Raw genomic sequence first — 16,187 nt, forward strand, 5'->3', positions numbered from 1 at the left:
TAACAAGCAATGTTGGCCAAAGCAAGGAAATAAGACATAATTTAAATTATTACACTGAATTAAAAGAAAGATAAAGTCACATTAAAGCACAATTTAAAAAAAACTGTTAAAAAAAAAAGAAAGGCAATTATTTGAGAATAATTTGGGATTATTAACACCATACACTAAACAACTTACACGTAAGTAGACATAACCTGAAAAGGCTTATGAATGGAGGTATATTTTCAGCCACGAAAAAACTATTGGAGAGCTAGATGATCAGCAATTAAACCAACCTGACAGGCTCTGCAAATATGGAACTTAATAAAATAGTAAAAAGCAGCAGTCGACTGACCCTAACAAGTGTCACGCAAGTTCATGTGTCCATGAACACAGAAAGCTCTAACAGATAACACAGAGCTAACCCAGGGACTGGTGGTGAAATACTGTATGTTCATCTAGCGGCATCATTGGTTTCATTGGTGCCTCGCCCAAATTAACATACAGTAATTACTGTAACCGAGCATGGATATGGTAAAATCAGTAAATTAATAACAATGCTCTTTAGCAGTATAAATGCAATTACCTTTGGTCCTTGTCTTCCTGGGTATCCTGGCAATCCAGGAACTCCGAGTTTACCCTGTAAAAGAGAAAGATTAGTAAGTATACTGTTATATACGGTCCTGACAGGAACTTATAAAAGTTTATCAAAAAGTATTTACAAAAATTAATTTACTACTTTTAACAAAAAAAACGACAAGGTTGAGCTCCATGAAACGATTCATCAAATTAAGAGACATAATAAGGTTCCTGCTCTATGTAAAAATGTAAAAACTGAACATTTAACGCAGCATTTACTTAATCCACTGATCTTCTCCTGCCTCAAACCAAACTCCTTATTAGAGCCGTACCAAATTATTCCTCTTAATCCGTGACACCTGATAACCAGTGATAACCTCTTCTCATATTAAAAAGACAAGATGTTTCAGACTTTGAGAGAAATGTGTGCTTTTGGCATCTGCCAAATGCATGGCGATGATGGGATTATTTCAAATAAAATCCTGTAAAAAAATGTAAATAAATGTTTTTAATTAAACATTCTCAAGCCAACAGAGGATTTCAATTGGCATCAAATTAAAACTTATAATTACAACGTCTAGTAAGAGTCTGTTGATTTATAATTTAATATTAACACTGTCTTTGCTATAGTACCTATAATCTACACATACATTATACTGTATATGAACCTTCTCTGTACCCAGCTGAACTACTACACTCATCTGAAGGGCAGCAGGACACTACAGCCATTACACAGAGGCTGCCAACTGTGTTTACTGTGATTAGCCAGGTTGCTACAGAGTAGCCGCAAACAGCTCTATATACATGAAGCACTCTGCTTATAAATCTCATCAATCCCGAATTCCACAGCCTCTATTTCAGCTATGTCTGTAGCAAAAGCAGTGTCTTAATTTTTTTTGATTCTTGCAATGCAAGAAGTATTTATAATGTTGAACACAAGATGTTTTCATGAACTACATAAACCAAAATAGCAGCACTTGTGAAGATGCCCACACAGTCTAAATAGGGTTTACGAGTTATCTACAGACTTTCTTTACCTCGCTGATCTCCTAATTCCATGTACATTCCTAACTTAATGCAAGTAAAGAAGGCTGGCTCTCTCCCACAGTATGCTGTAAGCTCTTTGCATCTGTGAGTTTAAGTAATAAAAACTCTGTTATTCTAGCGAGTAACATCTCCATTAAAACGTGCAGAAACACTACAGCGGTATTTTTAGAACCGGATCAGTGTGTGGGGAAAAGCTGGTGTGAAGGCTATAATTAGGCATGAAAGAGACTGCTGTTAGCTAATGTGTGACCAAGATTCGGATGGATATCGGCTTTTTAAATTACACTGTGAATAACAAACACAAGTTTCGCCTGTCCTCACTGGATAAGGATTGGACCAGTCAAGCAATTACTCTGCCTCTGTTTAAGTCAGTTTTTTTAAGAATCTCACCTTCTCACCACTTGGGCCAAGAGGACCAGCATCTCCTGGAAGCCCGGAACGACCCTTTGGCCCCTCGGGGCCATCTTCACCTCTGGGTCCTGCTGGTCCAAGTTCTCCCTGGAAAGCACAAGATGTAAAAAATACAAATGCCATTAGCCTGTATGGTAAACAAACAAACAAACAAAAACAAGGTACTTGAGCACATCTCTCCCCTCAGGTTTTGCAAAGATTATTCTATTGACTGTGCATTCACAAATTATTAGCATCAGTGGGAATATTTTTCCACTCATATAGCTTTCTAAGGTGATTAAAATGAATCTGGGTACTATAAGAGAGATCTGAAACAAGTATTTTGTTATGACTGGTATAAAAAAACAGTTTTGCTCTCTATAGTCTATAGCTTGTTACCTTAATAAGCAAGATGCTTGCCTTTAAAGTGTTTTACTTCCTCTGAGGGAGTATATCAACTTGTATGTTTACTCATAGTTGCCATAGTTTATCTCATTTACATAATGTTTAGTAGGCTATTCAATCACTTGAGCGAAATGTCCTACAAGACTGGTAAGCGGTCACGTGCCTGCAAAACATCTATTAGCACTAATTAGCTGGTTGCTAACCAAGCTAGCTTGCACTTTTGACAACTTAGACCTCCATCCTCTTGCACAAATATGGTCACTTTTTGCTCTATAACTTAAGAATGCTTTGCTTTTATTATTCATCGAAAAAGGGGCTTAAGGATGCTAATTTCTGTTGCTTCATCATTAAAGAAATTAGCTATTTTAATATTGCTTCTCTTTTTAAGTGTGCTTTCCTTCAAGCGGGACACATATTAAGTGACAGACTACAAACTCACTCTGACAGCCAGTCACTGTTGCATGAGACCTGGTGGTGTGTAAAAAGATATCTAGCTAAAGGCTTGCGCAGAGTTGAAGGCAAAGCCAGTGTGCTCGCACACCAGCACTTAAAACGGCATCAGACAAACTGTACTTGACTCACACTTGCAAGCTCATCAAACAGAACACTTTAAATTGAGCACACTCACACACTTTTCATAGGCACGCTTCAAAATGAGTCATTTACATTCCGGTCTATGTGCATCTCCAAAGCAGAGGGCCTCCTCAAATCTTTGCTTTCATCTGGATCTGCTGCATCTCCAGAGGAAAATAAGCCGGAGCCCCATGTCTCTCTCCCGGGTTTAAAGGGGTTTAAAGTGCCATTGATTTCTCCTTCCTTTCTATGCTCAGCTAGAGACAGCCTGGTCAGGGATTGGAGGGTTGATGTTTGAAGTATTGGCTTGTGCAAGTTGTGTTTCTTACTGTAGAAAGCATTTTTTTCTTAAGACTTGACAGTGTAAATCCCTGAAGCACTTTGGAGAAAGAGGCTGTAATCAGGAAAACCTGTCAAAGTCGCGCTTTTCTCCTAAAGTTGTCGAGGTTAGGAGTGACTGGAAAGAGGCAATGGGGATGGAAAAGAAATTGGAAACTGCTCACATTAAAACAAACGCACGCACACAAACCACTTGTCAACTGGAACAACACCTTATGTTTGCTCATTAGCCACAATTCTGCGGTAGTCACAGAGGCTTAGGCAATGAAAGTGGATAAAGTGACAGGAGTGGTTGCTCCTTTCACTTACTGTGGCTAAAGGTCACCCTCACCCCCCCAATAAAACAAAGGTAGTTCTGAGTGCAGCACTTAAGAGTTGTTTCATTAATGTGATCATTTGAGTGATTCATCCAGCAGTCAAGTTTAAACAAACAAGCCTTACCCTGTCGCCTTTGATACCCATATCTCCCTTGAAGCCGGGGAAGCCGTCTTCTCCCTAGCAGAAGGATAAAGAAAACGATGTTGAAACCATTTGATTGGTATGCATGCAGAGATGATCAAATAGGTCCACACAACTTTCTTAGACGTTTTTTAGCCGGCTGTTTGAATTCCTTTACCTTTTCACCCTTGTGTCCTTTAAGGCCACGCACACCGTCAGCTCCCTGTGATACAAGAACAGGCAGAAATTACAAACCAGTGGGGAGGATAACGGACGGCTACACTTTTTTTAAAACTTAGAAGTAAATTGTGCAAAAGAGGATACTCTTTAGGATGGATTCATTTTCATTGTTTTGGTGTATAAATTAGCATACAAAGTTTCTTCCTTCTTGACCAATCTTTTCATCTTCCCTGAGAGCAGACTTCAGCCATGTAACAGGGGGACTATTAGCTACGAGTCGAGCCACTTGTGTGATCCCCCTAGCTCAGTAGCAGCTTTAATGATTGGATCAGTCACACTTTCTTTCTAAGAATTATTTGATGGGAATTCTTTTGTCTCGGTTTCATCAGATACTAATGGCACAGAGGAAGGAGAGGGCTGTGCACCTTGAACTGTTATCAGCCCCTTTGCCATCTCAGTCTTTCTGACAAACACAGACAGAAGCCTATACAAAACATTTTTAAGGGGATTTTTATTTATTTATTTATTGGCAAAATCACACTAGTCTGGTTGGCCAAACACCAAAAAACAACAACAACAACAACACTCAAATGAGATATTGGGGAACTATTAACACATTAAATGCAAAGTACAAAAAAATACATAAAATTAATTTCTTAGTGGTTGATAATCAACTCACCTTCACGCCTCGAGGCCCAGGATAACCAATAGGTCCTTGAGGGCCAGGAGGACCCTAGAGAGACAAATATTTAATAAGAGTTTGCAGCACGTAGTTTTTAACAATCCAAGCATGCACACACACACACACGCACACATTTTGCTAATCTTATCTTCGTGAATGCAAACACATTTTATGCAAATGTTTCTGAACAAGGACAACAGGAGGGGAAACGAAAAAGTGAGAAAAGCGTAAATAAAGGAAGGACGAAATGAAAGCTAGCTCATGGGAAGCAAATGTAATAAAACTCACCATGTGGCCTTTCTCTCCAGAAGGCCCCTCTTTTCCAGGGTGACCCTGTGAATTATTAAGAGCAATATTATGGCATTTCATTTGAGGATAATTACTACCATAAATACCACAAGGCCCCTTAAACAGAGAAATTAGGTTATTAAAACTGTTGGAGGGACGTATCAAAGTGGAAAACTGCAAAAATAAAAAATAAAAAAAATAGAGCCATTGCAGTCTAATTGCATTTGAGATTTGTATTAAAGAGGCCCTACTAGCTATCACTGAGCTCAAAAAGCACAGACTGTCATTTTCTTAATTTTGTACAAGCAATATAGCAAACAGCATCGTGCATGTATGACACAAAACTCCACCTCATCAAAAAACGCACACATCCACACACATGCATGGATGCTCATCTGAAAGGACTAAGAGGAAAATGATTGCATTCTCATTAACAAAAGGAGCTGTGCAAACCCTCTGATGGGCTATTAGTGATATGAGGATGGAGAGAGAAACAGATACATGAGAAGAGGCAGAAAGGGAGCACTAAGGTTGGGAATATTGTGCTTGCTTTATATGCAACAAAACAGATTTAACAGGAACAGCCTGGCTGTGTAACTCAGGGAGAACTACCCTCAAAAGAAATTATTAAAAGGCTGAGAGATATTGTGTGTCGTGGGGCTCTACTTTATCTCCTTTTTCTGTTTTGCTTTTTTTTTTTAAATCTTTTTCTTGCCCTGTAGTTATTCAAATCTTGGCCCTATCTCTCTTAGGTGCCACCTGGTACCTTCCAAGAAACATCTGCCATTATAGCAGGTGTACTGTCTGTGCAGGGATGTCAGAGGGACTGTTTGCCTATATAAAGTGCGTCTGTTGTGATGTGTTTTATCCTGTGAAGCAAAAGGCTGTATAAAATAAAATTTGAGATATGGCTTTAAAAATGTGAGTTCTCACAGCTACCTATAAAAAACTCTTTATAAACAGACAGAGGGGAGGAAAAAGATAAAATACGGCTCTTTGGAAACGTGGCCTAAAAACTCACCGGAGGGCCATCAGCTCCTGGCATTCCTGGCAAGCCTGGCTTTCCGGTCGGGCCCTGGGTAGATGATAGAAGGTCAGAGTAAACATGACAAGATAACAAGAGCACACGGAGCCATCACAGGATATAGATGTCTATCGGTATAACAACAACGTGAGGTTTAGCTGATATAACACTGACTATTGTTACATAATCCATTCAAATGCTGGCGAGACATATCCCAGAAGCCCACACATGACACCAGAACCCAGGGGATCACAAAATTCTGTAGGTGTCATCCTTTGGTGATGATGAGTGTGCGTAAAATTTCATTTATTGTCATTATAATTCATTTGAACCTCAGTGGCCAAAAGACAAACAGTAGGATTCTTAGACAAGCAAAGGTACAGACACATAAAATGAATCATGACGATAATAGGATGCAGATTTCTTTTCTCTTTGTTATGCTCATTAGCTCTAGTCCCAAAAATTATTTACATGGTGTTTTGGGGTGGCAAAGTCTTGCATATGTATTGAATGTGTTGTATTAAATTCAAAGATCTACGATTTAAGTCTACTGTTTCGCTTTATTACACTTAGCAAATATCATGATGGCTTTAATGTCTTTTAAAATCAGGGCACACGCGGTACCTACATTACCAAATCCCAAATGCTCAATAATAAAGTGAGTGTGCTCCATATAAGTTAGCCAATGTAATTTAGCTGAAATGAAATTAAAATGTATCAGGATTCAAATCTGTCTGTACCATCTACAAGGCAACATTTAGTCCTGCATTGGGGATGAGGAGGCATTTGCATAATTGTGTGATAAGCATTTCTGAATAAGATAGCAACTTGGCTTTCCGCTCATGAAAATGAATGCGACCAGCTATTTTATACATTCTGATTCTTTTTGTTTTTAAAGCATCTTAGAGTTTTTTTTAGTGGAGTTACAGGATTTTAGAGCCACGTGGTATGTTACCTTCTCTCCTGGAGGTCCAATGGGTCCTTGAGGCCCTGCAAGTCCCTGTGGGGAGGATACAGAAATGATCAGCAAGCTTTCATTTCACACTTCCGAGAAAGAAAGATCTAAATTCACACTACATTTTCATCACTCACCTGGGCTCCTGGGTTGCCTTGCTGTCCGGGAGGTCCTGGCTCTCCTTGGGGTCCCTGAAAAAGAAAAATTGTCTTAGAAATCTCCCCATGTAGAAAAGACTGAATAATTTATTGATTTTCAACCAGGCTGTGTGAATGCGAAACTGATTTGGTGACCAGCATTGTCCAGCAAAGGGGAAAATTTCCTCTGAAAAAATATAAATGAGAAGCAGTAGCACACTTCTGCATGATTACCTCATAACAACACAATAAGCCACAACTTTTGGACTGATGGAGTAGCATCTTTCCACGGCTCGAGGTAAGAGACACACACACACGTACACAGTGCACATTACCGCAACTACTTTCCTAATGAAAGAAACTGCTGAGGCACAAACACAACAACACCTTTCCCAATGAGATAACTGGCAATCAATTATATTTCCTCAGGCCAAGAGTCGGGGAACGCTCCTGGTCTTTCATCTCTACCTCGTTGGATCGTTCCCAACAGAACAAAGGAGCTGCTTCAGTTAGGCATTCTCTCATTACAGCCGGGCGCTGCCTGAAATTGAGCTGGAATGGTACAAGCGGTCGAGGTGGACTGCTCAAATAGACCCAAACACAGGCAGCCTATTCTTCATTATGTCTTAATGTCTGATTGAACTGGTGTGTGTGTGCTTGTGTGTGTTTGCCCATGAGTGCATATCATGGGCTTTTTTGAGGGTGAAATTAAGCAAACGTTGATTGAAATTGAAATTGTGCGTGTTGGTTTATCTGAGAGTTTGCACATATAGGCAATTTAGTTCATTCCAGCTTCACTTACTATGTTTCCCTTGGGTCCAGGGTGGCCATCCATTCCAGTAACGCCCTACAGCAGGTGACAAAAGAACATTAAGAACAAAAAATGAAAAGGGAAAGGCAGCAAATCTATAAAAGACTAAAATGGACAGAATCGACTGTGTGAATGAATTTTAAAGTCTGATGTATTTGAATCGCTAACTCCTACAGAGAGATATCAGTTTCAAAAATGTGCAGTGTCCACGTTAAATTAAATCCGCTGGAACAAATTAGATTGAAGCCTCGCTGCACTGTAGACATCTATCAGAGAAGCTGAAGTTAAACTCAATAACATATGCTACTCTTTTGTATATTGTGTCTGAGAGATATTGAGTTTTGTATTTCCCCGTGGTTGTTGTTTGTCCTTCCCTTTTCTCTCGCTGCTTATGAGATGCTAAAAAATTGATTCCGCTCTCTAAACTGTAAATCTATTGCTGGATATGAAAAGTTGAGAAGTTGAAGGAGAGGTGAGAGGGTTGGGTGGGGGGTGGGCACTCACAGGTGGTCCAGGAGGTCCCTGAGGTCCTTTTGGTCCCAGCAAACCCCGAGGCCCCTGTGGTAAAAATGAAGGGAAATGAGATTGAGAGTGATATCACACCTGTGAAAAAGGACTGATGCATTATTAAACACGTTCAGCTAAATCAAGTTTCAAAATTATACTGCTGGAAATAACCTCACTTTCCAAATGTCCTTGAGGATTTTCTACAGAGTGAGATGTGAGGGAAAGCTGAAGCCCGCTCTCCTTTTCTTCCTTCTTTCTTTCTTTCTCTCTCTCTTTTTTTACTACTCTTGCATTTCCCTCAGCCGTACCCATGAAACAGTGCTGTGATTTTCTTTCTGTGTGCCATGCCTCACAGCTACAGTTACCCAAGTAGATGGATTGTCCTGACTGTGTGAATTCAAACCAATGTAGCGCACCCTGGTGGATAAAAAAGATCATAACATGCAATATCAAGGGCTTTCTGATGGTTTCTCCTTTTCCTGTCTTTTCCACCCTCCGCAGGGAGTATCCTGCATGGGTGAGGCGGGGTGTGGGAGGCTATTAAAAGAAGCTTGATGTGTTCTGCTTGCTTTTCTCACCACTAGAGATTCCCCTGTACACATGAGTTCTGATCAACATTCACTTTGCACCACAATAGCACTAAAAAATAAAAAATTCCAAGTCTATATGACTATGAACATGTGATATATGATACCAGCCGACAGTATGATTGTTCAGTAACACAATAACATGATGACAGCAGGCCTGCAGCTCTTATACATTTCCCTGAGTGTAAGACTGAATGGTAATATATGTGATCACTCACTGGTTCACCAGGAAGTCCCCTGGGTCCGATCTCTCCATCATCTCCCTGGGAAAGAAAAGAGCAGGTCAGGCTGTGGAACAGACAGTGAATTATAATGGAGGAGAAAGTGAGGATGTGCAAGTGTGTGTGTGTGTGTGTGTAATGTGAAAACATAATGAAGAAACAGAGGAAGTGGGGGATCAAGTTGCATCAGTTGTGTTTAATGGAGAAGGTGAGGGAAATTGGGAAAAGGTATTTTTGCAAAGAGAAAAAACTGAACGTATTATAAGGAACGAAATCGACGAGAAGGAGAAAGTAGGAAGAGAAAGTGGAAGTTCAATTCAAATGATGACAAAACGGTGCGTTTGGGAAGAATCCTGCAAAGAAGTCATTTGTGCAAGAGCAGAACAAATTCAGATAGTGCGACTTCGTGTGCACAGCACTTGAGGTTGATAAGAAAATGAAGGGGCAGGAGTGAAATTCTTTTCTTTTTTTTGTTTTACCCTCTCTCCATCCTCTCCAGGACCACCCGGAGGTCCATGGGGGCCGGGTTCACCCTGTGAAAACAAATATGAACATGTTTAACTGTTGTCCAAATTCCAACAGGCACACACCTCTCAGGTTAAAGGTTAAAATGCTTACTCTGTGTCCTTTTTCACCAGGAAGTCCAGCCAGACCATCAAATCCTCTGTCTCCCTTAAAAGCGGGGAAAAAAGAACATTTAATGATATAGATCACCACCTCAGCTTAAAAATTAACTTCAAAAAATCTTTTTGTCAAAAGTGGCACATTTAAGTGCATCGTGAATGGAAAAGACGACATACCTTTGGTCCAGTCTGTCCTGGCATGCCCCTGGCACCATCAGCTCCAGAGCGACCCTGTAAAAGCAACAGCACATGTTCTACCTCCAGATCAAGACAATCACAGAGCATTTACTATTTGCAATCGCAAACAAACACTGTGAAGTGCATAAAAACTATCATGCTTAGTCTTAATATTACTTCTTTGCTGCTGAATAGCTTGGTTGACAACTTACTCGTCTACCAGGCTTTCCAGTAGGTCCAGGGGTTCCCAAAGGTCCACGTGGTCCCTAAAACAAAAGTGCTGTAAATCACTGAGCCATCTTTTTCATTTCCAATCTATCCACCTAAATTAGGCTTTTTAGCTGATTTGCTAGTAACGGAATATTACAAAGGCTCAGCATTAGTGAACACATTTCCACATTTGCTTAGACTGATATGATCAGAAACTGATCCTGAAAACAGAATGTAGCATGGTGATTTCTAGTACCTGAGGTCCTGCCTCTCCAGACTCCCCCTTCAGTCCTGGTACACCAGGAGGACCCTTAAAAAGAAAAATACTGACTAAAAATTCATATAACAATTGAGCAAGACCATCCTGTGTGCAACAGAATCTGCAGATCAGAGTATTTGTGCTTCAGTGTTTTTGCTGGGAGGTGATTTGCCATACATACCAGCGGTCCAGGTCTGCCAGTCAAACCCATTGGCCCTGTAGGACCGCGCATAGCCAGCTGACCAAAGAAAGGAGAAATAACATAAAAATGAAATCAAATGAAACATATGGAAAAGAAGGAAAGAGGACAATTTAGCTCATGTGTGAATAGAACTGCAGCAGATTTAGCAATTCATATTTGTCTCTGCTGTATACTGTGTCTATACTTGTGCTCTGCATGTTAATGTTAAACTTAATTCACAAAATGCAGCATCTATTAATAATAAATGAGGAAGAACATTGTAGGAAATGTGCCACAAATACAGTAAAAGTCATGTGATAAGCAGTAACAAAATGTTAAAAACGAAACAAAAATTAAAAAAAATATGACATTTGAGGAGAAGTGAGGGAAAAAAGTTAAAAGTATAGAATGAAATGATCTGAAATAAGATATTTTCCACATGAGAATCTTATAGTTCGCAGAGTTTAGCAACAAAGAGCAGTAAAAATAGCAGAAATGTGAAGGTGTAAACTGTTACCCTAGCCTGCTGCATGATGGCTTGCATCTGGGCCTCCTGTGCTGATACAGCAGGTCCCTTCTGCCCAGAGTCACCTCCGGCGCTGAGTCTGAACTATGGAAGGAATGATAGCTTGGTGAGACTTCAGTCCCATAAAAAGGAATACACAAGAAACAAAAAAATGAGAGCCAAGAGAAGCATGTGTAAGGACTAAAGTGCTGGCCTGTGGCAAAATTAATCTTTTAAGTTTAAACAGCCACACACTGTTACCAACAATAGCTCTAATATTTCTTTAATACAGTCTGTCCATTTAAGAAAAACAACAACAAAAAAAACAACAACAACTATGCTACAGCCTCCAGCTGTCAAATCAGCTCCATCCATGGCTGCTTGCAGGCCATAATGTTCACATTCGACTGCCATCTGGTGGTGATAAGCCAGCATTACACCCTAACATGAATATTCATGCCTATGGTGCAACTCTTGACTTTGTTTGGGCCAGACATCTTGGTTTGGATTACACGGCACAGTCCTCAGGAGACTGACTGTCAGTTGTGCTGCAGATGCAGAGGCAAGACAGCAGTGAAATGCTGTGCAGGATTTCAAAGTCACAGAGAGGGTTGTTGCCACGAAGCAAAATACAAACCGTTGATCTAGAACATCAGGGATGAGTCAGATGTACTGCAGCTGAATAAAAACAATATTTTTTCATATTTTCCCACAAATCCCGCAGTTTTTCTTCGTCCACTTGATTCTATCTCTGCCATGCAAACGAGATGTTCTGATTTATCAAGAAATGGCTAAAAAAAAAGAGAAGCTGCTTCACCAGTGTCTAGATTTGCCACCTAACCCTGCCGTGCTGCTCATGTTGACTCCATCATTTCAAGACAGAACGTCTTGAAATGATGAGAAGGCGTGTTTCTCATTAGACTTGGAGCTCAAGGATCGCCGGCTTTCTGCCAGCAGATACACCAGAACACCTTGTCCAGACAGAGTTTGCCACATGACTCCGCCAGACAGTTTTTGAGGAATCCTGAAACCACAACTCTGTATCTGCACAACTAATCAGTTACAACCGCAGCAGCAGCATTTTCCCAGCACCTAATAAAGAAAGCGGAGGAGGTAGACATCACAGGAAGCTATTAGGATGTCTGAGCAACTGTTGCGGTCAAGTCTGACATAGAAAAAAAAAAGATGCTCGGTAGCATTAACTTTGCTGACTTGGCTAGGATTTGTGCAGCTTAAAGCAGCTGACATTACAGCTGTTATTTAAGAATCTCACTCAACATGTTGAAGCACATATTTATGCAACAAAACGCTCGTTAGTAGGGCTGAGTATCGTCACTGATTTCTAGAATCGATTCGATTCCGATTCACAAGGTCCCGAAACGATTCGATCCACGATTCGATTCAATTCGATTTGTATCTGGGAAATTTTGCCTCAGACAGTCAGAAATATTCTAATTCAGATCAGTACATTTACATATATTTGTATCTATAAAAAGGAAGCTGACACTCGCAAGACTTTATCAAAGGTGTGAGCATCACAGCAGATGCTTCTGTGTCAAAGTAGCTGAAGATAAAACACAGAAAAACATGAAGGTGATTTTTCCTGGCCTGGGATTTTATAAAAGTATTCTGCAGTACATCAAAAACGAAAGAAGAACATTAATCAACACATGAACATTACCTCTGAAGTTACAGCGGTTTTATTAGAGACACGGCTAAGCGTTTTGCATTTTGCATAATTTTAAAAAGTTTACATTTGTTCAGAAGCCCATTGAACAACAGAAATGAGGTTTTCTTTTCGGAAGTAAGTGAAAGGAAAAAAACAGCGGCCAACAGCGCTGTAAACAACGGTAGACTTGTGGGTAACAAGCAAGCAAATAATGAAGAAAACAGATTTTTAGACGGGAAACTGTTCTTGAAGTACAGAGAGAGAGAGAGAGAGAGAGAGAGAGAGAGAGCTGTGCATGAAGTGTGGTGGAAGCAAAACAGCAAAAGTCAGAGGGAATTCATGACGATGTTTATGTGAAGCGTAGTTTGGATCTTCTTTTGCTGCTGGTTCGGTCAATATTGTTTGGAGAGAGATAAAACTAACAGCTTTAGAATCAGCGCAAAAAGGGCGTAAACACAAAGCGCGGACCCGCCGAAACATCAGAATCAGCGAGCTCTCGGCTTTCAGCCCCGACCGTGTCCGTGCCGTCGGGTGAGAAAGGCGACATCTCACTGATTCTTGTCCGTGGGTCTGCGCTTTGTGTTTACATTTATGTGCAGAATCCGTGTTCCTGCTCTCATTTACTGTTTTAGCTGTTTGGTGGTTGTTGAAATTTTGTGAGGTTTCACCTGAGATTCTGGTGTTTCGGGCAAAATAAATTTATATTAAAAAATCGATTCAGGATTTTAATGAATCGATTTTACGTTATCCAAGCCAGAATCGATTTTAATCGATAAATCGATTATCAAAACCCACCCCTACTCGTAAGGGTTAGGCTCATCATAAATGGCTTGATGGGAAACCCCCTTTATTCCACTTCATTGTATAAGTTATCGCTAAAACACGGTGTCAATAATAACAATTGGTCTTAAAGGAGGTTAAACAAGGATTAAAGCACTAAGTTAGAATTTCTGACTTTGGAAGAAGAAGAAGAAGAATTGTATTTTACTTACAGGCAGCATCAGGACAGTTCCAGGAGGTCCTGGCAGGCCATCAGCACCAGGAAGACCAGGACGACCTGGAAGACCCTTAGATGGGAAATTACAAACACAAGTGAGTGTTTTATTATTTGTATTTGTAAACCTCTGGTGATGTTTAGGACATTAAAAAAAACAAAAAACAACCTTACCCTCTCTCCAGAATCTCCAGGACTGCCTGGTGGGCCGGAAGCACCTGGGGGTCCAGGGAGACCCTATTTTAAACAGAAGACCTCATTTAACTTCTATATATACACACAATACAACACAAGGTTTTGCCTTCATCTTGCAAAATGGTCACATACAGCAGAACGGAATGTGCATGTGGGAATATTTTATAAGAGAGGCTGTGAAGCTGTAAATCTTTGTGGGGTATTCTTATTTGTTTATATTGTAGTGCAACGCTTCAGTGGCTGGACTCCATCTGCAGGGTGTCAAAGCAAATCTGTATTAAAGGAATCTTCCTAAATAAATGACGACGTTCCTTCGACATCTAATCAAGTCCAAAAACCGCTTTGGGGGAACTGCTCGGGCCACTCCTTTTTGCATCGGGAGCCAGCAAAGCATTAAAACTCGAATTTTCTGGTAGTGCAGACAAACAATGAATGCGTGAAAGGAAGCTCTATTGGCTTTTCTTTACCAAGCGGCTGCCAAGAAAAACGGCAGCGATTACGATGCGGGGGGGGGGGAAACACAGGAAGTTAAGAGACAGGAAGATTGACTTACTGTTGGCCCTTCAGGCCCAGCCGGACCTTCCACTAACATTCCCTGAAACACACAAGCACAAATCATTAGGCCTCATTCATAAGCACATGGCTGCAAACAACACTGTCACACTTGAGTACAATACACAGGAAAACGTTCACTTGTAAACTTGTCCCTTCATCATGTTCCCATCTTTGCTGACTCATGTGCATGCATGCCTGTCACTGCAGCTGTGTTTGCAGTCGATCCACAGAGAACGAGAGAGTGGCTGCAAACAACAGGCAAAGCCATCCTGAGGTGCTTCCCCTACCCGGACAAGTTCAGTTAAGGGCTAATCAGATCAGTGGGGATGTTAAACTTATTCACACATGCAAACGGAAACATAAAGCCAGTTTAGCCATGCCTATGAACATTTTGGAATTAGTTCAGTCTAAGTGTAGGGTTAGTGTTTGAGTTAGGGCCTGATCAGTAACACTGAAAAGGCAATAATAGCAGTTCATCTCATTTCAATGTCTCAAAGACTCAAGGATCTGACTTAACAGATGCATCAGTGCAGCTCTACAGCTACATAAATACCACATTGTTTGCTCTTGTGGTAGCAATTTGGCTTTTTGTTTTCTGAGATTAAAATTCTGCCCACTCTCCAAAGTTCAAGCTGCCTTCAGAGCATTTTTATTTTAAACACTTCCTTCAGACTTGTTGTTTTTTTTTTTTCTTCAATCCCTGCAGTTATTCCTGTGTGTCACCTGCATTGTGGCTACTGATTGAGGGGCTGGGTCTGTACATGTATTTATTTTTCATTGAAGTTAGCACTTCATAATACAGCCCACACTTGTACTTGTAGCATAATTTCTGTCAAAATTCCTGCAAAATATCCAGACGTTGTGCTACTTAAAATTACTTACTGACCAAATAAATGTATTTACAGAAGCGTCTTTCCTGTAAAAATCTGACTTGTTAGGTCCTTATTTTAGTGTACCTATCATTAAGTATTTGTAGGTAAATTTTATTGCATACTTTAAAAAAAAAAAATACATAGAAAGTCCACTCAGTTACAGGGGAATTACACCCTCAGTCAAGGGCTGTATTATAACATGTTGCCCTTTTGTAATTTTTTAGCTTTCTTAGTTTTCTACCTCACAGCTTTTTGCATGTTGCAAAGGGACAAAAGCACACTGGGAGGTTGCGTATGTGTGTTCCAGCATGCTTATACGTGTGCATACACAAAAGCTCATTAAGGAAGTGGACTCAAAAAACATGAACTCCTTCTGTAAACACTGAAGGCACTCAGTCACAGAGGCAGGTATGCCTGGTGGAGCTCCATGACTTCTGTTTGAAGTAAAACAGCTGGTGCTATATTAGATACATGCAAACCTTTTGTGGCATATATATCCATATAGGAAGAGATTTTCACAGTGTTACCTGCAAATATATATGAGTGTCTGTTTTAGGTTTTTTAATTGAACAATTCCTTTCATACTTCCTATTGTTCTTCCTGGTTTTACTTCCCTTGTGATTACACGCTCCCTACACCGTGTGTAGAGCTTATTAACAATTGCCGCATGGCTCTACAACAAATGTTTATGGTTTAGCCACGATGAACAGCCAGGAGCAAGGCCTCGTCCGAGGATGCTAACAGATGACTGTGGTGAGCTTGTGTGGCTTATGGAGCCTTATTCAGGAAGTAAGGGATAGTTTGT

General features: G+C 40.4%; 1 protein-coding gene across 3 annotated transcripts in view; it reads right to left on the reverse strand.

Annotated features, from left to right (window-relative positions):
• Window positions 1–16,187, reverse strand: part of col5a1 (procollagen, type V, alpha 1) — a 74,306-nt gene that overhangs the window by 19,975 nt on the left and 38,144 nt on the right. For all 3 annotated transcript variants that reach the window (XM_085464155.1, XM_085464154.1, XM_085464153.1), the window contains exons 10-31: window positions 14,509–14,550; window positions 13,935–13,997; window positions 13,759–13,833; window positions 11,110–11,202; window positions 10,593–10,649; window positions 10,409–10,462; window positions 10,155–10,208; window positions 9,943–9,996; window positions 9,761–9,814; window positions 9,622–9,675; window positions 9,140–9,184; window positions 8,332–8,385; window positions 7,819–7,863; window positions 7,017–7,070; window positions 6,880–6,924; window positions 5,922–5,975; window positions 4,901–4,945; window positions 4,610–4,663; window positions 3,929–3,973; window positions 3,754–3,807; window positions 1,996–2,103; window positions 566–619 (exon numbers count right to left, since the gene is read on the reverse strand). In XM_085464155.1, coding sequence (XP_085320281.1) covers window positions 566–619; window positions 1,996–2,103; window positions 3,754–3,807; window positions 3,929–3,973; window positions 4,610–4,663; window positions 4,901–4,945; window positions 5,922–5,975; window positions 6,880–6,924; window positions 7,017–7,070; window positions 7,819–7,863; window positions 8,332–8,385; window positions 9,140–9,184; window positions 9,622–9,675; window positions 9,761–9,814; window positions 9,943–9,996; window positions 10,155–10,208; window positions 10,409–10,462; window positions 10,593–10,649; window positions 11,110–11,202; window positions 13,759–13,833; window positions 13,935–13,997; window positions 14,509–14,550 — 1,257 coding nt within the window. The remainder of the gene's footprint in view (window positions 1–565; window positions 620–1,995; window positions 2,104–3,753; window positions 3,808–3,928; window positions 3,974–4,609; window positions 4,664–4,900; window positions 4,946–5,921; window positions 5,976–6,879; window positions 6,925–7,016; window positions 7,071–7,818; window positions 7,864–8,331; window positions 8,386–9,139; window positions 9,185–9,621; window positions 9,676–9,760; window positions 9,815–9,942; window positions 9,997–10,154; window positions 10,209–10,408; window positions 10,463–10,592; window positions 10,650–11,109; window positions 11,203–13,758; window positions 13,834–13,934; window positions 13,998–14,508; window positions 14,551–16,187) is intronic.

This window comes from Copadichromis virginalis, linkage group LG7 (assembly GCF_057382275.1).
Source record: "Copadichromis virginalis isolate Kocher_CV1m ecotype Utaka linkage group LG7, C_Virginalis_male_GT1.1, whole genome shotgun sequence".
In the NCBI taxonomy this organism is placed as follows: Eukaryota; Metazoa; Chordata; class Actinopteri; order Cichliformes; family Cichlidae; genus Copadichromis; species Copadichromis virginalis.